Source organism: Malania oleifera, chromosome 4, assembly GCF_029873635.1.
Source record: "Malania oleifera isolate guangnan ecotype guangnan chromosome 4, ASM2987363v1, whole genome shotgun sequence".
Taxonomy (NCBI): Eukaryota; Viridiplantae; Streptophyta; class Magnoliopsida; order Santalales; family Ximeniaceae; genus Malania; species Malania oleifera.
In genome coordinates, this window is record NC_080420.1 from 104246828 (window position 1) to 104273885 (window position 27058).

Genomic DNA, 27058 nt, shown 5'->3' on the forward strand with positions numbered 1-27058 from the left:
ATTTTTGAAAACTGTTGATTGAGTAAATGTGTGAAAATGAGATTATGATATATTCATTGTGATAATTATAATATTAATATCAGGTTAAAAATTGTGGGGCATGAGGAATTTTGAAATAATAAATTTATACTGGGAAAGTGTTAAAAATTGAAAAATGTGTTTTGCACTGATACTACGTTATAGTATGGAAATATTTTACTCAAATGTGAAAATATGAGAAACCCAGTATTGTTATATATATATATATATATATACATACATGTGTATTTTATTGAGAAATGATGAAAGTAATATACTGATGAGTATTTTCTGAGAAATGATAAATTGTGAAACAGAGGTGCATTTTACTGGGTAATGATAAATGTGTTATATAGATATGTTTTCATTAAGAAACGATAAAATGGGATACATATATATATATATATATATATATATATATATATGTTTAAATGAAATGATGAGAGATGTGTTATACAAATTTGCGAAATGAAATATACTGATATGAGATGAGAATTATGTAGAAATGATGAAATTATACAGGAATGATAGAATGATATAGAAATGATGTGAACTATACTAACGTGTTGAGATATATTGATATAATGAAATGTGAATACAGAAATGTGGAATTAAGAACCCTGATGAATCAGAGTAATTCTGAGAGCATGGTACCATTGCTAGCATTGTGTTAGTGCAGCCACACAGCTTGTACAGCTTGTGGCGTGGCAGTCGATTGGGCTAGTGAGAAGGGTAGTGTTGTCCCCTGAAGTCCGGACTAGGTGTGGACAGGTCAATCGTACTACATATTTGTTTACTATTTTGATCTAACCGGGTAGGCCAACCACAGTTAGATCCAGCCTTTGGGCCGCACAACCCAGTCATGTGAGGTGAATACATAACGATGTGAATATCCTCAGGGCAACCATGAGCTATAGACACGACGTGTATTATATACTGGTGGATGCTCATGAGTTAGGAAATGTTATGAAAGTGAAAAGCAGAATGAATAGCCATGGGTTACAAACATGATGTGATATATGTTAGTGGATACCCATGGGCTGGAAAGAATGTGAATTGATATGAGAAATGAACAGCCGTGAGTTACAGACACGACGTGCTATATGCTGATGGACACCCACAGACCAGGAAATGTGAAAACAAATATAGGAAATGAAAGAATATGAATACGATATGAGAAATGAGAAAGTATGTATATGATATGAGAATGAATGATTAGGTATATGATATGAGAAAGAGAAGAGTATATAAATGATATGAAAACTTATGAAACTATGTTTTACATATGTATATGATTTTGAGTACATATCTGTATAAATTCTCCCAGTTGATATATTTATTAAAATGGAATGTGATATGATGTAGTTTAACTCATGTACCACACACTGCAAATAATTTATTCTAATTTACTGAGAGGTGTCTCACCCAAATATCTAAACTTTTCAGGGAATTGTAACTGACTAGTAGATAAAGCTCTGAGATAGAAGGGAAGCTGGTACCCTGATAGCCAGGGTAAGTGTTTGAGTTGGGGAGTGAGTTTTGTGAAATTTACTGGGATATTTTGTGGAGTTGTGGAGATGTATATGTGTATGTATAGATATATAGTACTCTGGTATTTGTATTCAGAATGGTATGTTGATATCAACTTCCGCTGTTAGGTATGGTTGTATGAAATAGACTGAATACTTGGTACCCCACTTCGGGTCGAGCTATGTTAATATGGTGTCAGAGTTTGTGATGTGGCAGATGCTTGTTTATTGTGGAAAAAAAAAATGGTATGAAAAAAAAAAATCAGGGCGTTACAAACATGATATCAAAGCTAGTTACCAGGGGATCTCAAGTTCTAGTTTTGTTGTCTGCATTTATTATTCTGTTGTACGTGCAGGGGGAGTGTCAAAGTTTGATGTACATTGTTGGCCCACAACCTAACTGTAACACCCCAGAAAATATCTGCTTATATGATAATACTATTCATTATAATGCACCATCGTGACATCTCTAATACCATACTTTTACATTCCCATTTATTTTTTCTTTCATTTTAGTCACAACACACACACACACACACACACACACACACACACACACACACACACACACACACATATATATATATATATATATATATATGATAATATAAATATTACATCTGCCCATTCACTGCCCGTGGCAACAAAAATAGACCTATCCATAATTGTACATACTAGAGTATTACCTCTCAACCATTACTATATCATCTCCTCAGACAAAACTATAATCCAAAACTCTAAACATTTATATACACAAATCCAAATTAACACTTACCTTATCTGTAATATCTACACACCGTCCCTAAGCTCCTAGGTGTAGGTATCGGGTGATCCTGAAATGTTGAAATATTAACGGGGTGAGACATCTCTCAGTAAGACGGAATAAATTAGTGCTAGTGTATGACAATGAGTTTATATATATATACGTATAATTCTATACTCATACCTTTACAATTTCATAGCACATATTTTTTTTTTTTTTTTTCAGTTCATAACTCGACTCAAAAGCCCTATACATATAAAACCACAAGTTATATGAAATGCACTCATATAATTCATTTGCTGAGATTGAGGTGTTTTGTACCACCGTACCCCAATCCAGCCATTCATAATCAGTTCACAATTCGACTCAAAAGCCCTATGCATAAATCCACAAGTTACATAATCTACACACATATTAACATTTATTGCATGATTGAGACGTTTCATGCCGTCATCCCTCAACCAGCTATTCATACATTCATTTACCATGATTGAGGCGTTTCGTACCGCCGTTCCTCAATCAACATTCATACTATACCCTCGCTGAGTTTGAGGCGTTTCGTACCGCTATTCCTCAATCAGCATTCATACTATACCCTTGCTGAGTTTGAGGCGTTTCGTACTATCGTCCCCTAAACCAACCATATTCATACCATCACTCTAACAAACACCAATATGTTTCGGTGAACGTTTTCGTCGTGTGGTTTTATTCGCAAGTTTCGGTTATCTTAAGCGTAATTTGTGTGTTATTGTTATTATTAAATATATGTTTCATGGTTTAAGATTATATGTTTCATGTTTTATAATTTTTCTAATTTATGTTATATAATTTGCGTGTAAGGTGAAGGTTTCTAAATATATTCGTACGTGGTAATGGTACAGTGTCCAATCATTCACATGAATACAACATATTATCATACTCTAACTCTGTATAAACTACTGTCATTCCATAGTTTTGTATAGAATAATATCATGTCATTACTCTGTCATACAACTACTATGTGTTAAATACAATCAAATCATTATTCTACATTAAACACTGTCATGTCATATCAAGCTACCACATCTACCATACTCCCTACATTCCCTGAATTCGATATAAAACATACTTTGCCCCATATCATCATAAAATGACCTAACAAGCTTACTTATGTAGTAACACGATTATTTCTCATGCCACACATAATAGATGATTATTCATATTATAATTTATGCACTGCCTTATATTCTATGTTAATCTCATTGCCACACAATATGGGAATTACATCACAATATAATATTCTGCCTGGGAAACACATATTTTATTCACCTATTAATTAAATTCCATTATATTCCAAAAATCTAATTTAATCAAATACCTGTAGTTTAACTTAATTTCAAAATATTCTTAAAATTTTAATTTAATAAAATCCCTACTGTTTAACTTAATTCCAAAATATTTCCAAAAATTTAATTTAATCAAATACCTACAGTTTAACTTAATTCCAAAATATTTTCAAAAATCTAATTTAATCAAATCCCTGCATTTTAACTTAATTCCAAAATATTCCCAAAAATATAATTTAATCAAATGCATGCAATTTAACTTAATTCCAAACTATTTTTAAAAATATAATTTAATCAAATCCCTGCAGTTTAACTTTATTTCAAAATTATTTTCAAAAACCTAATTTAATCAAATACTTGCACTTAAACTTAATTCCAAAATATTCTCAAAAATCTAATTTAATCAAATCCCTGCAATTTAACTTAATTCTAAAATTATTCCCAAAAATCTAATTTAATCAAATACCTGCAGTTTAACGTAATTCAAAAAATAGTCCCAAAAACCCAATCTGATCAAATCCCTACAATTTGATTTAATTCCAAAATATTCCCAAAATCATATACTCAAATTTAAACGATTAAATTTCAAAAATAAGCTGACCTAATTTATTTCCCTTCTCTTATCCCAGGAGTGGTGCCTATGACGCCCAAATGATGAATCCACTTCGATTAAAATGTTGGTGGTCGAATTTGCAACCCAATGGTATTTTTCGTTCTTCAATCAGAACATGATTTGCCGAAAAAATTGAGGAGAGAGAAAGGGGTTGAGGAGAGAGAGAGAGAGCATGCATTCGGTCAGCAGGGGGAAGAATTGAATTTCCAATTCAATTGAATCTCCTTAAGCCTCTACAAATATATATATATATATATATATATATATATATATAATATTATAATCTTATATAATTATATTATATTATATTATTTAATTAATAATTAATTAATTAATTAATTAATTTAATTTTTTAATTTTTTTAATTTTTAATTTTTTAAGAATCATAATTCTAATAAAGTATAACTATTTTTGGGGTCATTACACTACCAGCTTAAACTTTTAGGTAAAGTGCTAACATCCCTTTAGCCAATTTCACTCTTAATACAAGATCATTTGGGTTCCAATACACAAAGAAAAATCAATTATAGACACTAAGACAATTAGATCCACTCTTTATGGACAAACTTGAGATTTGCGATCGTAAATAGGATGGATCACAATGAGAGATACATACTAAACATTGGGGGCTTTGTTAGATTACCACTTTACCTAAAAGTTTAACGTGCAACCCGATAGCACGCAGAGAGATAAATAAATGAAAAATAATGCCATAGAATAACGGCGTGGGACAAGATTAGAACTCAAGACCCGTTGATAACCAGAGTTCTGATACCATGTTAGATTACCACTTTATCAAAAAACTTAAACTATTAGGTTGTGAGTCAACAAGGTATATCAAGCTTTAACAAGCTCTCGTGTTAGAATTCCTTATAAGCTTTGGGAGAGAGAAAAAAAAAAATACACACATGTTGGGAGGATTGAATGATTACATGCTCACCTTATTGAAAGAGCATTTGAACGTGAAGAACCAGAGAGACCAGTGGTCAGCTAACTCTTGGAGAATATCCAAGAACCCTTGTTCAGGAGAGGATGATAGGAGAGAAACCAGATGCTTGAAACCCTGAGAATAGAATTAGTTTGAAGGAAAGGTAAACTTTTTATTGATATTTTGAGTATTCTTTGGTATATTCTTTTGTTTGATTTTCATTTGCCTCAGTATCTTTTTCATCTCACACACACTAATCATGCATGTAATTTTTACTGTATTTGATTATTGTTTTGGCGGTTAGATTTGAGTTAAAAAATTTGTTTATGGCTGCTTTTTAGTGGCCAGGCGCTAGTCGCCACTAGATAGTTGTGGAGTTCTGCAGCATGCCTGAAAAAGAATGAGGTGACCATGTTCTGTGTGGGGAAGGGATTCACATGCCTAGCACGTTTCATTTAAATGAGGCAAACCGATCGACCGCTCCGCTTAAACCAATCGACCGTTTCATTTAACTAGTTGCCTTTTATTAAAAAAAATTTTGTCTATTTTAAATTTGAAAAAAAATTTAAAACGTTTTTTTGTGTAATAAATTTTTTAAAAAATAGGAAAATCATAAAAATATGTTTTTTTTTTTTTATAAAAAATTTAGGATAAACTTTTATAGGTTTTTCTTTTTATTTTCCATTTTATTTGTTTTTATCTTATATTTAATTCCTTTGATACATATACATATTCCTTAAATAAAATTTGTTTTCTTTAAGATAAACAAGGTTTTGTGTTTGTTTCTTTTTAAGACTTTAAGTATCAATTTTTTTAATTTAATTTAATTTATTTATAATTGTGATTTTTTTACTCTATATTAAATAATTAAAAATCCAATTTTTTTCCATAAAATTATAGGAAAATCGTTGAATGTTTCTAAGTTATTTTTTAAAAAGTTTTTACAAAGTTTTACGGCCTTCTTTTCATAGATTAGGATTTCCAATCTAGGCAATTTTTTTTAAGAGAGAATGAAGAAAGAATATATAAAAAATTTAATTTCTTTGTACATAAAATTTTGAATTTTATTTTGTTTCTAAATTTATAAAATTAAGGCCCTTTGTTGAGAATACATGCATGAATTAAATTGAATGAAAAACCAAAAACACTCTAATTAATTAATCTAATGATAAAGGACAGAAGTGGCATGATAAAATTGGTATTCTTGAGGCGAGGGAGACCTTATAATAGTCATAGGGTGGAACGATATTTAAAGGGAGATAATTCAAAATCAAATGAAGAATTGAAATCCTTAATTTATCTTGGTTATGTTATAAAAAAGAGGTGAGTAGGGATGACAATACCTTCCCCTCATGCAACTATATCCCGGAATTTGACTTTGGTATCACAAACCATGACTATCGATTTCTTGGACGTAGGTTAAGTTAAAGACCAACTAATTGAGAGTAAGTAGGTGAACTTAACTGCAACTAAGTAATAAAAAGGTTAGTAATAACTCCATAAAACCCTTAACACAGTTAAACCCACACGTTCGTCATTTTTAGGGTTGTCATGCCTGTTAAGGCATCATATCCCAATCTACACATGTTGACATTAGTCTTGACATCATATTTATCATTCCAAAATTGTCTCTTTCTCTCTTCCCTGTAATTTTCCATAGGCAAGCACTCTTTTTTCAAGGGAAGTTCTATAGAGAAATCTTCAAGAATACTGCTTGCAGATTTCTAGTGGTTTTTTAATATTTTGGATGTCAAATGTACTATTTTTCCAACTCCTAACTCATTCAAGTTGGAACAAATATCACCTTAAATAAAGTGATATTTCAAGCTTCAAAATCATATAATTTATTTCTAAATTTGTTCTTCTAATATCCTACTACCATAACAATTTTAAGGTGATATTTAATAAAGTCAGATTTAGAATGTGCATTCAAAGTTCTAAATCAAGACTTATCAAATTGGATATATTTGATGGAACAAATTTCAGCATTGAAAAGATAAAATGATGTTTCTATCGATAACTTTTATCCTACATTCTCGATTCAATTTTACTAGAAATTTTAGACCAAAATTCACTTAGAACCTCATTTAAACTTGTTTTCTTCCTCTTAAGACTCAAACTTGGAAACTATTGGCTCATTTTCCACACAACTTGATCCTACACATCATTTTACACAAGATAGTTATGTCGGCACATGTTTTTTTTTAATCTAAGTATGCATATTCTAAGTTTCGGGGTACTAAAATATCATTTTGAATTTTTTTTCTTTTATCTTAAGATTAGTACTTGAGCTACTAAGGCATAGAGACAAATAAGTCTTGGGATCATATTCAAAGAATGAAATCAGTTTCTCTCTTTTTGTCTACCTGATTGAGTCTACCAACCAAAAGGTAACTATTGGCTCATTTTTCACATGACTTGTTCCTATGCATCATTTTGCTTATGAAAGTTGTGACGGTACATGGTTTTTGACCTAAATATGCATATTCTAAGTTTTGAACACTTATAACCCCATTTTTACATCTATTCTACATTCATTATGATGATTTGAACTCTAGATATAATTTTAAAAAGATAATTATGCTAGTCATCCCAGCCCAGGAGTATATAGTCCAAAGGAGAGGGGGGGGGTGCAGGGACTCTTTTTGTGGAATTCGTATTTTTTTCTATAAAATAAAACTTTTGGCAAGATTACAAGCAATTATATCACAATATATATAATGTAAATCAAGCACAAGACAAATAAAATAAAAAGTGAAGGGAGAGAAAGCTTAACACCGATATTTTAACGTGGTTCGACACCAAGCCTACATCCACACCTTAACACTAAGCCAAGGATTCCAAAATCTACTAAGGATACTCCTTCACCGACGAAGAAACCTTACGACTCAGGAACAAATACCTACCTACTCACAAAGAGCCTTCAGTTCACAAAGAACCTTCACCAACAACGGTTCACAAAGAACCTTACAACAATGGTTCACAAAGAACCTTACAACAATGGTTTTCAAAGAACCTTGCAAGAAGATAGAAATACAAACAATGCTCCTCACAATGAGCTAATATCAATTACAACACAATCCTCACACTACTCTCTCAAGAATTGAATCAAAGACAGTGAACAAGAGAGAATAAGTACATGTAATGAAGAACTAATATGCAATGTCTTATGTTTTGTATAAAAAGATGTTTTTCATTAAGAATGATCAAAAGGCTTCAAAACCATCCTAAACAAGTCTATGAACTTGTATTTATAGTCAAAATACCCAACTAGCTAGTATTTGACCGTTGGGAGCAACTCTCAAATAAAACTAGCCGTTTTCTAGCCATTATGGCGTCGAGCACGAGACCCTTGCTCGACTTGTCCCCTGCACTGGTCAACTAGTCACTGGCAGAAAGATATGTTTAGCTACTTGCTATCACTAGTCAACTAGTACCCTACTCTGGTCGACAAGACCCCCGAATCATAAAAAGTCATCAACATAAAAGTTGTTGGATTTTTTCTTAACTTTCCATAGACACTAAGATCATGCTTTTTGGACTTTTCTAGCAAACGTTATGCCCCAAACACAAAGTGGCTTATAGACTCCGTAGCCTCCCACAATATCACTGGTGATTTGACTAATTTATCTGTCCATACTGAATACGATGGCACTGACGAGGTTGTCATCGGTGATGGTTCAGGTTTGTATGTCTCTCACATTGGTTCATTGGTTTTTCACTCACCCACACGCTTTTTTCATTTAAATGATACCCTTTGTGTTCCTAGTATTCGAAAAAATCTTATTTCTGTTCATCATTTTACCACTCACAATCATGTTTTTGTTGAATTTCATCCCTTTTTTTTTCTTGTTAAGGATCAGACCACGGGGTTTGTTCTACTCGAAGGTGAGTGTGAAAATGGTGTTTACACTCTTCCAGAGCAATGGTAAAGTTTTCTCCACCTATGGTTGCAAATGTACTTGAACGGACCTTTGTTGAAGGGTGGCACAAACGTCATGGACATCCATCTTATGAAATTGTCCAACACCTTGTCAACTCTTTTTCTCTTTTAATAAAAAAAGAAAAAAATTGTCTCTCATCTATGTACTTCTTGTTCCATTAATAAAGCTCACAAGCTCCCATTTCGGCAAAATAGTCTTCAAAGTCATGCCCATCTTGACTTAATCTATACTCATGTTTGGGGACACTCCAATACTATTGGCATTGATGGATCCCGTTATTATCTCATTTTGGTTGATCGTTTCACGAAATATATTTAGTTTTACCCTATGGAAACGAAATCTAGTGTCAGCACAATATTTCCCCAATTTAAACATCTTGTTGAAACCATATTTCAATCCAAAATCAAAACCTTATATTAAAATAACGGTGGTGAGTATACGACTTTAAAAAAAGTATTTCTCCATTCATGGAAAAGCCACTTCACAACCACTCCTCATACATCGCAACAAAATGGTATTTCTGAGCGTCGTCACCGTCACTTAGTGGAAATGGGCCTTACTTTATTACATGATGCTTCTCTACCCTTGACATTTTGGCCCTATGCCTTTTCCACTGCGACATACCTTATTAACTGTCAACCAACCCCTCTCCTTCAAAACATATCTCCATTTGAAGCATTATTTAAACAACCACCAAACTATTTGAAGCTAAAAAAATTTGGTTGTTTATGCTTTCCACTCACTCGGCCGTATAACACCAACAAAATGCAACCCAAAGTAGTTCCTTGTCTCTTCGTGGGCTATTCTTTGACCCAAAATGCCTACAAGTGCCTTGATCCATCTACCATGTATCACTTCAGGCATGTTCTGTTTAATGAAACCCGAAATGGTCTCTCTAAAAAACCAGCATCATCGTTGTCCTCCGCAAGTGCTTCACCCCTTCCCAACGCGCCTCCATTCATTCAGCAGCCTCCACCAGTGACTACGGCAGAAGCGAACACCTTCGCATCACCCCTAGGTATCACCTCTCTCACTTCTTCTCTTCATTCCCAGCATCTTAACTCTATTTTCTCATGCCCTAACTCCCTTGCATCGCATGACATTGCAACATCATCCTCACATTTGCATGAACCCACTGGTTTGAACCTTGGTCACATACCAACTACCTGTGACTCGTTTGCACAACAACCTACACGAACCCACTGCATAACCACTCGATCTATGAATAACATCCATAAACCCAAACAACTCAATTCCACAACCAAATATCTTGTTGGCCTAATAAGGTTTACAATTCTTATTTTGATGATAACAAATCAATGATGTGTTTAATATGATTCAAATGAAAGTTTTTCAAGAAAGTGACAAAGCTCAAGTGCATAAGTAAAGCCTATGGATTACAAAGAATTCTTGAAGAACATAGTAAAGCTTATGAATTACAAAGAGCATGAGGAATAAAGTTATACTAGTGAAAAGCTCAAAGAAAAGATTGAAACTACAAAGATAATGGAAGAACAAGATTGAAGATCAAAGAATTATATTTTTAAAGGATGTTCTAAATGTAAGTACTTCAAAGTTAATTTTAAGTATAAAATTGGTTTGAAGCTCTTAGTGTAACGACCTAAATTTAAAATGAAATTTAAATAATAAGGAAAGGGAAATGGAAATCGGAAACAGAAGGAGGCCGTAGACTTTGTCGACGAACGCAGAGCATTTGTCGATGACATTGCATTTCGGAAGAGAAAAACAAAAAGGGGGAGTTTCAGGACTTCGTCGACGAACACAGGGCTTCGTTGACGAGAAAATACTGAGAGAGATTCTGAGGCAGCCTGAATTTCATCAAAGAATACAGGGTCTCGTCGACGAAATTTGTGAAGGGCTCGTCGACGAAGGTCGGGCTCGTCGACGAAATCCTGTTTTATAAGAATGAAAAATTCGGGAGAAATATCATTCTGTACGAAGCCTCTCCCTTTCCTCTCTTTCTCTACTGTTCTCTCTCCCTTCTCTCTACGTTTTCGACCCCACTAGTCATCAGATCGACGATCCAAAGTCACAACGACGCTCCTGGCGGAGTTCTCTCCAAATCTGCTGGAGCGGATCGTGGGAGAAAGCTAGTTGGAAATCATCCCAAAGTTGAAGTAAGGCTTTTTAAGCCATATTTGGTCTTGCGCTAGTTAGAAGAAATGTTGTGCGTAAAAAAATACTGAAATTTAATACTGGGGGTTTTCAGTTTCAGAGTATTGGTTAGGGAACCCCTCAAGTATTAAACTTGAATGCTTTTGGGTGAAAACTTTCTACTCAATATGCGAGTTTTTGACAGTTGAGGAAAATATTGTATGCTTAGAAATATTGAACTTTAATTCTGAGATTTTTCATTTTCAGGGTGTTGAGTTAGGAACCCTGCGGGTGTGGAGCAGTTTTATTAGGGGCTTTCCAGGAATCAGGTAAGGGGATAAACTAAACTAGTATTGTTTTGGAAAATGTTTATATATATATATATATATATATATATATATATATATATATAGTTATCATTTGATTTATGGAAAATGTATATGATTATATATATATGTCTTATATTTGCAAAATACTATGAAAATGATCGTATATTGAATATGTGGAAAATCTACTGTGTGGCATGAGTAAAAATGTTGTGAAATGCTGTTTTCTGGGAATGTGGATATGATGGATTTTTAAGATGGAAAACTGGCGTATGGGCCGAGATGTTTTCATATATATATATATATGGATGTGATTTGCTGGCGTACGGACCGTGCTATATGATTAATGTTTGCCAGCATATGGGTTGTGCTATGTGTAGCTGGCGTACGGGCCGAGCTATGATAAAATGTGTAATACTGACATACGGGCCGATGATTTTAATAATACATGTATATATGTGAAATGATATGATTGATGTGAAAATAAATGATATGAGATATTTATGTATCACGGTTTCAGTATATGTATATGATATTAGAACCTGGTTGGTTTGGTTTAGACTAACACTTGCACGGTACCGTTGCTATGTGTCAATGGTCCTCGTGATCATGATATCTATGTTAACGTCGCTGTATGGAGTGGTGTGAGATTGGATGGTCGATGTGGTTATTTTAAGAAGTGTGCTGTTATCGCCCCTGGTGTACGGACCAGTCTAGGTAGACCCATCGGACCTACAGACTAGACTATTGACTTGGCAGTGGTCGGCTAACCATTGTTAGGTCCTGCCTTCGGGCCACACAACCCAGTCATGTGGGGGTAACACATAACAACAGTCAGCTAACCTACCAGGAATGATTTTATGTTATTATTATTATGATATGAGATGAGATATGTTATGAAAATGTCGTATGTTCTGCCATGTTGATTTATATATATATGTTTTCCTAGATTGATGAAACAGTACTAAATGTGTTATATATGATATATGTTGAACACGAATTACTCATGTTGCCACACACTAGTATTAGTTTATTTCCCTTACTGAGAGGTATCTCACCCTTAAATCTTATACATTTTTCAGGAGCCCCTGATAGGAGATCGGGAAAAGCCCCGCTGATCTAGAGCAGTGATTGCCTTCTTTGGAAGGGTAAGTTTTTGGTAGGGACAGTTAGGATTTTTGTGGGAATTGTCCCTAGATTTATTTTTGGGATGTATATATATTGAGAGATAGTGTTGATAGTACTCTGGTATGATGTATTGCACCTTATGACGAGATGTATATGATTTTATACTTTTTGCTGCGTAGGCTTCTGCTGTATGTTCTGATGTATCCCTAGTACCCATGGGTCCAAGTGGATTGTGACCTACTGAGTTGTGATGTTTGATGTTGATATTATTATGTATATAAAAAAATATATGTGAAAAATGAGCGGGTCGTGACACTTAGAAATTCAAAAATATCTTTTTATATATATACCCTAAAGAATATTTTTATAATCAATGAAAAGAAAAGTTTTTGAAAAAGAAAATATTTTCAAATATTGAAGGGCCAGGCGACTGCCACATTAAGAAAGAGTTTTTTTCAAAAAGTCAATAACTAGACAGGCGACTGCCTAAACTTGTCAGGCGCTTGCGTGAATAAGCCAGGCGACTGCCTTAGTTCTAGTAGGCGACTGTCAGCATTCTGTGTTGAGAGTTTGCTCTGTGACAGGTGACTGCCAAGTCGTGGTAGGCGACTACCACTCGAACATTGGCATTAAATCTCTCAACGGGAAGATTTTTCAAACCACATTTTTGGACATAATTAATTAAAATAATTGGAAACGATTTTTGGGAATCTTTGGGAGTAATGAATGACTTCTAAACATCTATAAATAGCTCAAATCTTCAAAGGTTTGTTTGAATGATTAAGTAATATTCAAAGGTTTTTGAAATTAAGCAATCTTCAAGGGTTTTTCAGATCCAGCAATCTTCAAAAGGTTTTTAGATTAAGCAACCTTCAAAGGTTTTTAGATTAAGCAACCTTCAAAGGTTTTTAGATCAAGCAACCTTCAAAGGTTTTTAGATCAAGCAATCTTCAAGCATTCAAAATTCTCAAAGGATCTAAAACTCTCTTGTGTTCAAATTACTGATTTGCTACTGATTTATACTTTGAGGCAAAGTTTTCAAAAGTCAGAATCTCTTATCTTTTGAAAATTATATTGGCGATTCATACTAAGTATTGAGCTTCAAATTCTTTTATATTTGAATTACCTTGAAGTATCATTATGTTGATTATTGTACTAATCTACTCTACTGTAAGAGTTTTTATTTTGTACACAAAATCTCTTTATCTTCATTCTTAGATAATTCAGAACTGTTGAATCGTTGAACCAAACAAGGGATTGTTGTTTGGAGAGGCGAGCTCTAGCCTAATAGAAGGAGTGGTTGTAAACATGTGTTGTTCCACCAAGTAACGGAACTGATATAGTGGAACCCTTTGGTGTTTTTGCCAAGGGCGAGGACATAGGCTGTGTTGAAGCCGAACCTCGTAAAAATCTTGTGGCTTTCTCTCTGTTTTACTTTATATTCTTTACTTGCTATTGTTGTATGGTTTAAAAGTGCAGGTTGCAGGTTTTTAAGTGAGAAAGAAACAAAGATACTTGATATTTAGAAAGTACATTTTGATTAATCATTTGCGGAAACCCAAAAGGGAGTACGTTGGTTAATCTGCAGAAATCTTGATAAAGAGAAGTGCATACTAAAAGCTTACAGGGAAATCAAGCTCTAATATTCTTGGTTGGGTGATTGAATTACTTTGATTTCATTAATCGACTTGTGAATTTAAATTTCAGTATTTTTTAAGTGTGATTATCATTTATATATTTTGTTTCTGGATATTAAAATCAAAAGCTTAAAAATTATTAAAATATAAAAGAATCCAATTCACCCCCCCTCTTGGGAAGCTATTCCTTATTTCACATCCCATTACTAGCACCATTGAAACAACTTGTGTGGGACAAGTTGTTTTTGAACCACACTGGAGAACAACCATGTTAGAAGAACTCATTGCCCTTATGTGCTAACATGGGAACTAGTCCCTCCCCTACCTAATTGTCAACCCGTAGGGTGCAAATGGATATTCTGGGTTAAGCGAAAACTTGATGGGTCTATAGATGCTATAATCAACGTCCTGGGTTGGATTACAAGGAAACCTTTAGCCCTGTTGTGAAACCTGTAACAATTCGAATTGTTCTAACAATTGTTGTAATGCAAGGATGACCCTTAAGACAACTTGATGTTAACAATGCCTTTTTGCATGGCTAATTAACTAAAACAGTTTATATGGCCTAACCCCCAGGATTCAAAGATACATCAACACCTAATTATGTTTGCAGGTTAGATAAGGCAATTTATGGCCTAAAACAGCAACACTGAAAATGGCTATCGTGAGTCTCAGGTTTCAGAATTCAAAGGCATTGTAACGAGCTGCTAATAAAATAAAAACCTTTCCCCCATTTTAATATCAAACATTAACCTAAACAGCGGAAAACCAATCATATAAAATAAATCCACACAAAATACAATACCAGAGTATCAAATCAACCCATGATATACAATCATCACTGTTCTCTTGAAACTACCCTTGCTAATACCAAGGGTTTACAAAAACATGCCACCCAAAAATACTCACTCTCAAAAAGGACAGTACAACAGCCCCTCTACCTGCGAGCCTGCTCCGCTCGCCTAGCTGGTTCACTTGAAAAACAATTCAATACTGGGATGAGCCAACGCTCAGTAAGACGAAACATGCTATTACTAGTGTGTGGCTATTGAGTTTGTATTAATAATCTGATTTAGAAATAATATCATGGATAACTGAAATTGTAAATGCTAGGATAAATAACATATATTAAAACTATATAAGTTTACTTTTCATACTACTACTACTATTTCTGGAAATCTACTTATACTTATAATATCTAAGAAACTTTCCCTGGATGACTGTATGTCATGATTTAACCCCTCATGACAGGGTTGTGCGGCCCGAAGGCGTACCCTGGCAAGCCTATTAGGGTAAGTCAATTGAACTCCGACAGTCTGATCGGCCCCCTCAATCCATATATGATGGAGAGCCAGTCCCGACTTGGGCACAATCGACCTCATACCACTTACTATCTGAGTAAAGTGGTTGTACTCTGAACTGAATGACTGTAGCTATGGTACTGTGCTCTGCTGTTTGATCCATCAGGGTCTGATACTATATAGGTAACTGATATTTGTAATATACTGTTTTTACTGTGGTTTCTAAAATAACCATAACCCCGTAGAATTTATCTGAAATTCTAAATAAACTAACTGAAAATCTGATTTCTGTATAACTGAACTGCTATCTAAATATCTGTATATTGGGGCGTTATGGTACTGATAAACGTGTTATTCTGAAATTTTTGAAAATGCATATTTCTGAGTATACTGTACACTGAAAAATTCGTCATTCTATAAACATGTAAATATCATGATACTTCTGTTAATAACTATAAACATGATATTCACAAATTCTATAAATATAGTACTGTTCTGTTATCAAATCAAGCCACACAAATAAATATTAATATTATCAAGTTTTGGAAACTATAAATATATATAATCTGAATAATAATTTGATAAAAGCATATAGTTCGTACTGAAATCGTAAAAAGGGTTTCCTAGCATAGCATATTTCCTTTACCTAACTATTGGAAAGCCCCTATGTTATACTGGTCCAACACCCACAGGGCTTCCTACTCAGCACTCTGAAAACAACATTCGCTAGAACAGAATATCATTATTTCTTTGTCTCCATCATTTCCTACAACTTCCAAAAGGCCAAAAACTGACTAAAAGACCTTACCCTGATTCTGGGAAGAAATTCAACTCGATCCCACCAATGATTTGCCCCGGTAAACTTGGAGAGAACTTCGTCAGGAGCGTCGTGGTGGCCTTAGATCATCAATCCGATGACTAACGGGGCCAGAATCGAAGAGAGAAGAGGGAAGGATCGTAGAGGAGAGAAGAGAGAGGATTTTGTTGAATTTTTTGCATAAAAATTCGAGGTTTACACTATTTATATTGCGGTCTTTGTCAACGAGCCATGTCATCTCATCGACGAGTCTAATAGGTAATTCGTCGACGAACTCTCCTCTTTGTCGATGAAATTCAGAATTGCCTAGAACATTCTCTCGGTATCTTCTCGTCGAAGAAACATGTCCTCGTCGATGTGACTCTCTTGTACCCTCGTCGACGAATCCCCTGTGTTCGTCAACAAGGTCATGAGAAAATTCCTTAGGTTATTACATCCAAAGTGCAATGTCGTCGATGAACGCTTTGCGTTTGTCGACGAATTCGGCTACCTCTTTCTGTTACTGTTTCCATTTCCCTCCCTCTTTATCATTTGAATATCATTATTCTTCGGATTGTTACAGACATACTCATCCTTATTTATCTACCAACAAAACTCTATTTTGTGCTATTTATTGGTATATGTGGATGACTTGGTCATCACTGGCAGCGATCCAATTTTTTTTTTTTTATATCTCATATCATTAAATAACTTGGAATTCAATTCTCCATAAAAGACATGGGCCAACTTCATTTCTTCTTAGGCATGGAAGTCATTCCAACAACATCCAGTCTCTTCCTATCCTAGCACAAATACATTCAAGACCTTCTTTCAAAAACAAATATGATGGGTGCAAAGGAAGTATCTACTCCGATGTCTACAAGCATGGTTCTGAAGCTGGTTGATGGAACAACATCAATTGATAGTACCGAGTTTCGAAGTGTTATTGGAGGCATTCAGTTTTTATCCTTCACACGCCCAGACATTTGTTTTTCAATAAATAAATTGTCACAATTTATGCATAAACCCATCGTAACTCACTAGGCCACAACAAAGCGACTTCTCTGGTACTTGAAACAAACCATTTTCCATGGCATTCATATTAAACAAAATTCCATCTTTGCTATTACCACATATTCTGACGCTCATTGGGCAGACAACTTTAATGATCATACATCCACATCAACATACATAAGTTTCCTTGGTTCTAATCCCATTTCATGGAGTTCAAAAAAACAGAAAGCTGTTGCAAGATCATCAACTAAGACTGAGTATAGATCTCTTGCCACTGCTGCCTCTGAAATCGTGTGGCTTCCATTGTTTTTCAAAGAACTTGGGCTATCAATAAAACATACACCAACATTTTTATGTGATAATCTGGGTACGACACATCTTAGTTTCAATCTTATTTAGCACTCTCAGATGAAACACATACAGATTGATCTACATTTTGTTCGTGATATGGTTCAAAACAAAATTCTCAATGTTCAACATGTCAACACTCAAGATCAGTTAGCAGATTTAATGACCAAGCCATTATCAAGACAACGCATGAAGACTCTAAAAATCAAGATTGGCTTAGCCGATGGCTACTCCATCTTGCGGGGGTATATAAGGAAAAACTCCTCAAATTAAGCTCCCAATCACAAGTCCTGATTTATAGGCTGACATTATGTTTGTAATAAATATCAAATATTCTGTGCTGTAAATATGAGGCTTGATTTTAGTTCTCTTGCCTAGAATAGAGTTTTTATACGTGTATATATGCTGATACAACAAAGTGAAAAAGTGTGGAAGATTTTTCCATTGACAGCAATAAGAATCTTTGTTCATATTGCTCAAAACTTCATCAAAGTTAACATACCATACATGTGAAGACTAAGGAGAAGCTATCTTTCTTTTTACAGAAGGCATTGAACTATCTTTTGTAGTTATTTGTGAATCATGCTCAATTCTTTAATTCAAACATCTTTTTTCACATCTTTTTCTAAAAGAAAGCACTTAAATATGGATGTCATCTTGAGTTTGGCTAATGATGATTTTCTAGATTACTTGTTAGATGCTCTAGGAGCAACCAACACATCACCCATCCCCTTTATATAAATTGATTTCTTCCTAAGAACGTACTCCGTAATCTCCTCTTCAGTCATATTCGGTTCACCCTCGAGTGATACTTGCTCCTCCAACATCTTTACCATTTCTCTCTAAAAGACAAAGTATTTTAAAGTATAACTATAGTAAAAATTTAAACTAAAACTATCCCAATAAATGGAATTGAACTAACACAAAAACTGGTCTTTTTCATTAGTTGCTTCTAACATCCACTCACTCTACTTAGTTTTATGGTTGATTGAAAAAAATTCTATCGGACTCTGCTTTTAATGTGTTTCAGGGTCCTTATTAAAAACACATACTTCACACACTTATAATGGTCAAATTAAAAATGACTTGGAATGACATACTATTATGAAGGTGAAACACAATAGCATTACTTACAAGTTGATTAGCAACATCATGGAATGACTTCGAACCAAATGAATGATTGCAAAGAAACTTTGAATGATTACCATTATTGGTTTCAGAGCAAGCCAATAATATTAAATTAATGACGTTAGTACATGCAAATATGAAAAATGTGTTTGCATGGTATATTATTGAAACAACATATTGTCACAAAGTTTGAATCTTCAAAATTGCCACAAATAAACCGTGTCGCCTCCTTTTCAAGGTGACTTTGCCGATTGATCTTGTCCGCTTCTCATAACTTTTTTAAGAGGTCGGGTAATATGTTCTTTCATGATCTATAATGACCAAAAATATTGTCTTTCTTTCATTGTACCACGAAATTCTTATGAAAGTCTTCAATTTCAAATTGGTGCTAGAGATAAAATAATAAAAAAGAATTAAATTACTAAAAAAACAACTATCATAATTCTTACCTACATATAGAATTACTTAAAATAAAAAGGAAAATTGGTATTACTTGTAAAAAGTGGTGCAACCAAGATCTCTTTATCCTCATCATGGGTATTACTCCACTCAAGACATTGAATGCAGGCAAAATTACGAATAATATGCCCAACAGGTAAGCAAAAAATATTAGATTGCTGCGTTGGTTTATTTATTCTCTCCTAGTTTTGTATATATTTGTCTGTCAGTGTTTTGCAAACCCACTGCACTCTCTCAATTTTTGAGTTGAACCTTCTCTCTCTCTCTCTCTCAACATATGAATTGAAGCTTGCAGAATCACAACCAAATACAATTGGGTGTTGTTGAAAACTCCTCAACTTGCTAAGAATTGAGAGCCAGATAATGGATTTTTCAGCTTTTGAATAAGGGCGATTTTCCTACAATCTTTCTCTCTCTCCTCATATTGCTTTCACCCAACATTATTGGAAATTTTCTAGCAGGGGAAATCTTGATCTAGGAGGAAATTATGAAATGGTAAAACATGTGAAAATGAAATGAAACCCATAACCCTGGTTCTTAATGGTTTGCTGGTTCATCTCAGTGGTTTGATTGATTTATTAGTTCTAACCAAATTCAGATAAGAACTGGAATGGAGAGCGAGCCGAGTCCCGGTTCACCTGGTTCGGTTCAATTCGATTTTTAATATTTTGGTATCAATTTGGTCAAACTTGGTTGACTCGGTTTTATTGTGTTAACTTGAGTTTCAATAAAATTTAAAAATATGATGTTTTTAGATGCATCTGGGATAGGCCCTGAAACCAAAAACCTCAAGCGTGTGAGATAAGGGCCTTACCACAAAATAAATGTCACATTATTTTTTCATCTTTACAATATTTATATGAAATAAATAAATAATAATGCCTCACTGGCATGACGTGGTGAAAATACATCAGCAAGTAAGAAGGAGCATCGGAAGTTCAATTCCAGGTAGATACACTCACGGAACCAACGATACTTGTGGATGGTGAGAGTTTACTCTGTGAGCCAGCATGGACCGTGGATGGTGAGAGTTCTCTGTGAGTTAGTGGCGACCGTGGATGATAATGAAGATGTATCCCGGGGATTGAGTTGGCCGAACGTCCAACTGATGCACAGAAGTCGTGTCCGTATTTTGAACTTTACTTTGATTAGTGAGACCTGAGGGCGGAGGATGCTGATCCGTAAGTTTGGTGCCGCACCAGGGGGTCCACAAGACTCATTAGTGGTTGGAGTTCCTGTATAATAATAATAAAAAGAATAATAATAAACAATTTTGACATCGTTTGCATGTACAAAGAGTTTTATTTTTCATTTCAAAATTTTCAAATAACTAAAAAAATATAAAAATTTAATTTTCAAATTTATATAGAAAAGTTGGAAAACAACTTTTTATTATTTTTTTTTAAATTTCTAACTCTTACTTTATTCATGAGAACCTAAAACTTGGTTCTTGGATTTTAATTTGTATTGATAGTGTGTATATATATTTTTTAAAATCCACATAAATTTAAAATTCAAACCCCAAAATCCATGATCCTTGGTATTATTGTCTTGTGTGTATATATATTGAAAAATTAGAAAAAAAATTATCCTTTTTATAATTATTTTCTATAATCATTTGAAATATAGAAATACAAAATAAAAATATTTTTTCACATTTAAACAAACTCATTACTTTTTATATCTTTAATACGAATCTTAAAAAAAATAAGTTAAAATTGTTTTCATTTTTAAAAATTTAAAAATAAAAAATAGAAATATTTCCAACAAGTAAACCAGCCTAACATTCTAAATCAAAGTGCCATTAGTCCCCAATCATAAGCTTGAGTGGTAAGGACAAGACTGAGGTGGGCCACTTGACGATATAAACCCATGTTCAAACCCTACCAACTGAGTGTACATCTGCGATTTACATCCTAGGCAGGTGTAAGGCACAGTTGGCATAGGTGTGGGACTAGTCCGAAGGAGTGGGGTGACACCCAATGACACCAGGACACCGGCGTAACAAAAAAAAAAAAAAAATCAAAATGCAATTAAACTCTTATCTATGTAATAGAAATATTAAAATATAATTTTTAATTTCATTTCAGCCTTCATTCCGTTACCAATTCAAAAATAGTGCACGGTGTGAGAGTTTCTGTAAAGACCTTCTAATTATATCTAACATAATGTGAATCAGTGAAAGCTTTGAGGCCGAACGATTATGCTACTTAAGCAGAAGAATAGTTCAAGAGTTCGAAGAATCGAAGAGGTTGGTCTCCTCTCTCTCTCTCTCTCTCTCTCTCTCTCTCTCTCTCGATAATGAAATCATCCATTGATGGAATCTTGTAGGGCTTGCACACAATTTCACTTTTCTCTGTGTCTGCATCCATTATTTGCTTTAAATCACAAGACGTGTTGGATTAGGGTTTCCTCTTTGAAGTAACAACAGAAAATGCATTCTGTGCCTGTAGATCAGAAGAGAAGCCACCGATTAACATGCCAAAGTGTCAGAGGTAAGCTTGTTCAGAGCGTTATGCTTGTCTGTGACCCTTGTCTCGTGTACTTGGGATGAGTCATCATGTAAATTTTAGGATTATTTTCTGCTAGTAGTGTCTGCCAAAATAAGGATTTTATAACAACTATCTCCAACATGCGTGGAATGACTATGCATAGATCACCCCTATTTGTCTGGTTCGTTCCATGACTGCATTCCCATTTTTATTATCACTTCCGGTACTGGCAGGAGCAATTACCATATTATTAACTCGGATTAAGCAAGCCTTCAGGAATGGCAAGAAATTCCATAAGGACTCCTCGGTCACTTTGATGTTTTCTAATATAAAAACCTTTTTAGGGGAAGGTAAGTGTTCATCAGTTATTGTAAAATTCACTAGTTATTGTCAACTTGTTTAGCCTACTTGCCTCCCTCGTTAAACACATAATGTCAATAGAGGTGTTGTTAATGAATTGCGTAGTTTCAATGTTTATTGCTTGCTTGCCACGACTTTCATGAATTAATTACTGTTTCCGCTGCTATTTGAATGAATATTAGTGAAAGTGTTTCGTGGATGAATGTTAGTAAAAGATAGGCTGGCTAGTTGAGTAAGAGTGCTTTAGCTAGCGCCGCACGGTCCTTTCACAAAGGTGTGAAAATAGTTGGCCCGTGACACAAAGCCATAAAGTTAGGAGGATTCATTTGAGATTGGCTTTTCTGTAGTGAAAATATTTTCCCACTTTTTTACAGAAAATTGCAGAATCCCCACTGAAAATTGAAAATGACCATTTAATTGTCCTAAGAAATCTCCATTTTCATGCTTTTCTGTTAACTTCTACTGATACCTTTGTGAGTTCCCCAACCCCATCTGAACTTGCAATTATATTAGTACAGATTTTGTGAACTCCATTGGTTAGAAACTCGCCTCACCCCTCTTTCCTCCTCCAACACCTGCAGCAACGTTAGAGTTTCAATGAATAGTCATTGAGAATTAAAAAGCTCGGGAAGGTAACAGTCTCAAAAGAAAGGGAAAATGATTGATCTCAGCTGTAGTAAGTGGATGCTGAAAATTGCGGGTTCAAGAAGATTGACCCAATTAAATGGTTTGAACCACTATTGTAGCATTCTTCCACAGCTTTCTGTTGATGTATTCTTAATCCTTCAGCCACATTCAAGCCAAAAATTACATGGGCAACATGCTTATGGATCCGCTGGCTGGTTGTGATGCTCAAAAACCTCGATGATTACCAGGCCTGCACCAATATGAAATAGTTAGTCACTGAAAAAAATAAAAACTTCAAGAGAAATCCACCCACAGCTACTGAATACTATTGCGTAATGCTGAAAAAAGGGAGCAGGGCGTAGAAGACTTTTTGGGGCTATCATGTTGTATACAAGGGACAATTTTAAAATAAAAAAGAAAGTTAAGAGGAAAAAACATTTGATTCGGTGGATTTAATAAGATTCACTAAGTTAACAATATATTGTAGAATTTTATGGGCTATAGCAAATATTATAAAAAGTGTAGTCAATCTCACAATTTAGTGATCAATAGTTACCAACTATGATTTGCTCAAGAAATTCATGCTGATTATGGAAAATTTTTTTGAAAACAGAAGGTTGGTTTGTGAAAATCATATGGAGCAAAGTCACCTTGAAACTTGGAAAGAATGCAGATTGAGTAGCTTCATTCTCCCATTCTAGTTCATTCCATGAGTTCATCCTTCCCTGAATGACAATTCCGCATCCCTTGGCACTATGATAGTTGAGTAGCAGCTTCTTCAACTTTGGGCATTCATGGACTGTAAGTCTTCAATAAAGGGAAGGACAAGGTACATCAATATATGCTTTTCAATTCTGGTATATAAAGTAAATATGACTCTGCAAGGTTTGGAAATGGCTTCACTTCCCCTTTCTCATCTGTTGGTTCACTCAATTTACCACTACTTATTATTTTCTCCATTTTCAAGCAGTACGATATTGAAAGTGTATGAAGGTTTGGAGCAGAAAAAAGCCAAGTTATGTCCTTCAAGATCCAGCAGAGGAAAATACATACAGTATGAAAGCCATTGAAGCATTGGTAGCTTGTGATTTTTGAATTGGAGATAATTTTGGTTGATGGCTTCTGGGGTTCTTCTACTCGCTAATTACTCTCCAAATCTTTTCATAACAACCATACAGTTCAACCGTGTGTGTTTGCCTCATAACTTCTAGGAATGATATGTTTGGATAGACTGAACCCTTGAAATTCCTTAGAGTTCAAGTGCAGCTTAGCAGCTTGTTTGAACTTATAAGTCTTTGGAGAGCAGTGGCATTCCTTATGCTGATGTTTAAATCAGTGTTTTAGGCTATACAATTCCTCCAACAAAGCCTCATTACCACTAGTACACAAGATGCTATCTTCCACTATTTCATCTGAATCGCCACCACACTGTAACATTTTTAGCACTTACCAATTAGAAAAACTCAATATCACATGCTGTGGGATTATGGAAAGTCTGCGAGTATAATCCAAGTTCAGGTACTTCAATTTCGCCAAGCTGTTTGACTCAATTGGCAATTTCGTATGTTTGTCCATGATAAATTGAGATATTGCAATGAGACTAATTCAAATACTTCCATTAGCAACTCAATGATTTCATCATTCTGTGAAAGGTCTAACACTCTTAGAAAGTGCTGAGACTCAAAGAAGACATTGGTGATCAATCTTAAACAATTGTGATTAAGGAACAAAGTTAAGAGATTAGGGCATTTGAGTGTTCCTTTTAGCTCCTTAATATTATTCATTGATGAAACCCTTTTGATCTCCTTCCATTTTCTAAGCTCTGGCACTTGGGTCAATCCAGCTCCAGCCTTAACCAAAAACTCTCTTTGCTACCCACAATGCCATATCACGAATCACATCATGCATTCTCACACAATTTTCTGTAATTCCCAGTGGAAATGCATGCCCAAGGGTCCAAAGAATATTGTGTCCTTGGTTTTTAATACCATTTATGTCATCAATTTCATCAAGAAAACCCTCACCGATCCAATAATTTGTAAGTTCATCTTTTTCAATGGCATTATCTTCAGGAAATAAAGAGCAGTATAAGAAGCAATTTCTTTTTGTTTTAGCATTTAAAAAACTATCATAACTGAACTTTAAATGATGAAGCACCTTGTCCTCCATACCTGAAAATTTGGAGGCAGATTTCCATAAAACTTCAATCACGTACTTCCATTCTTGGGGTGTCTTCCTACAAACCATGGTGTGTCCCACAGTAATAAGCGCAAGTAGCAAACCGCCGCACTCTTTGGCAACCATTTCTGCTAAATTAGGTATCTCTAGATGAATTTTAAGTGTTTCTTTGCCATCCTTTTTTTTAATCAAATCCCAATCATCCCTCCACACCAAACAGTCCACTTTGATGGCCTTTTGAGTTTCCATGTGACTGCATACCTCCTCGGAGTGGGTTGTGAATATTATCTTTGATCCATTTTGTTGACTTGAATATGGTACCCCTACCATCAATATATCAAAATGTTCCCATACATCATCCAAAAAAACAGCACAAACCTCTTTTTGCTTAACACCCTATCGATGCCTATCACTTTCTCGTCTTCACTTTTGCTCTTCCACAAATTGTCACAAAACCCAATCTTCCTCCAAATGTCATCTTGAACCTTGTCAAGGCTTAGAACTTTAGGCACTAATACCCAAATCACTGCGTCAAAAACATGAGCGCTGTGGAGGTACTTGTTATTGATTTGAGTCATAACTGTAGTCTTCCCAACACCCCCTATTCCATATAAACCAATAATCCCCACATAAATCTCCAAGGAAACACCAAACCTTATTAACCACCATTTCTAACCCCACAGTAGGCAAACAAGGCCTCACATCAGCTACAGCTTGGTAATGGCCTTTTAGTCACCACAGTGCACTGCCCTTCTCTTCTCTTTGTAACTCAGCTACACATTTAAGCAGTCTGCTACCTTTTTCCCCACCACATAGTCAGACTTGCACTTCTTGTGACAAATGCTCCCAAGGCAATTTCTTTCAGTTTCTTAGCCCCATCCGTTAGTATCACTTCCTGAACTTATTTCTCTGTAACTTCCACCCTTGAAAGCCACCCTTGTACATGCTCCAAAGGTTTCATCCCGAGTGCTTCGGCAATGTCCACCTTCCGCCTTACATCCCTCCTTAGTTCTCTCAATCTCTCCATCGCCATTTGTAAAGCACCTCAATTTTGTTCAAGTTTGCATATGTATTAAGCTGGTCTGGATGTGCAATCCCAGCAAGTAGATACGATGCCATCAATGGAGATGGAAATTGAGAAGACATTACCCATTTTTCAGAAATTACATGACCAGCTTCATGGAGAAACAATGTGTCTTTGTGAGTAGGGGATTCTTGCATGTAATTAAAGACTATTAAGACCATATGTAGTGATCCGAATTTTGTACAGCGGAAGACCTCAAATTCATTATACCAGAGTACTAAATAACTTTATTACAACAATATCTCCAATATCAAATTTAATACATTCTTAGAAATTCTAAAATATATAAAAATAACAAATTTAATATTTAATCTAAATCGCTCTTTCTAATCCCATCCACGCTTTCACAACGCTACTCTGATTTTGACTATGTTTCTCAAGGTATTTGAAATGTTTAATAAAAATTGGGGTGACAAACCTCTCAATAAGCAAGGATTAGACTATTATCAGTGTGTGGCTTACATGAGCTTCATAGTATAAAAATACATTTAATGATTTTACCGTAATAAAAATTGTATTTGAATAATTGTGTATCAATTATGTAAAATTAAACATACTTTCCTTTAAATCATAATTTAGGCCTAATAAATGGTCATGATCACATAAATATATAAATATGTATAAAAACTTCCCTTTTAACCTATGCATGTTATGTTTAACCCCCATGATCAGTTTGTGCAGTCTGAAAACTGGACTTAGTTTGATTGGGCAACCAAAGTTAAATTAAAATATTATGTCTGTAAGTACAATTTACCTATCACATCCTGGTCCGGAAACAGGTGTGAACAACCCTACTCAGGCCAAATCAATTATCCACCGCCAATACTTCCACAATAGTGACTGTACTCATATTTCTCTGTTGTTACGGTACCAAGCATTTACCACATTTGAACTATTAAGGTTCTTAAAACATATAAATATAATTTATGTAATAAAAATGTTATC

At 34.6% G+C, this 27058-nt stretch overlaps 1 protein-coding gene across 1 annotated transcript; it reads right to left on the bottom strand.

Annotated features, from left to right (window-relative positions):
- Nucleotides 1-24077: 24077 nt before the first annotated feature.
- On the bottom strand, nucleotides 24078-26071 carry LOC131153915 (probable disease resistance protein At5g63020). Its single transcript, XM_058106360.1, is given in 8 exon segments — nucleotides 24078-24186; nucleotides 24188-24413; nucleotides 24416-24711; nucleotides 24713-25395; nucleotides 25398-25668; nucleotides 25670-25736; nucleotides 25799-25802; nucleotides 25946-26071. Coding segments are annotated over 8 exon segments (1743 nt in total). The 5' UTR covers nucleotides 26063-26071; the 3' UTR covers nucleotides 24078-24107.
- Nucleotides 26072-27058: the final 987 nt, after the last annotated feature.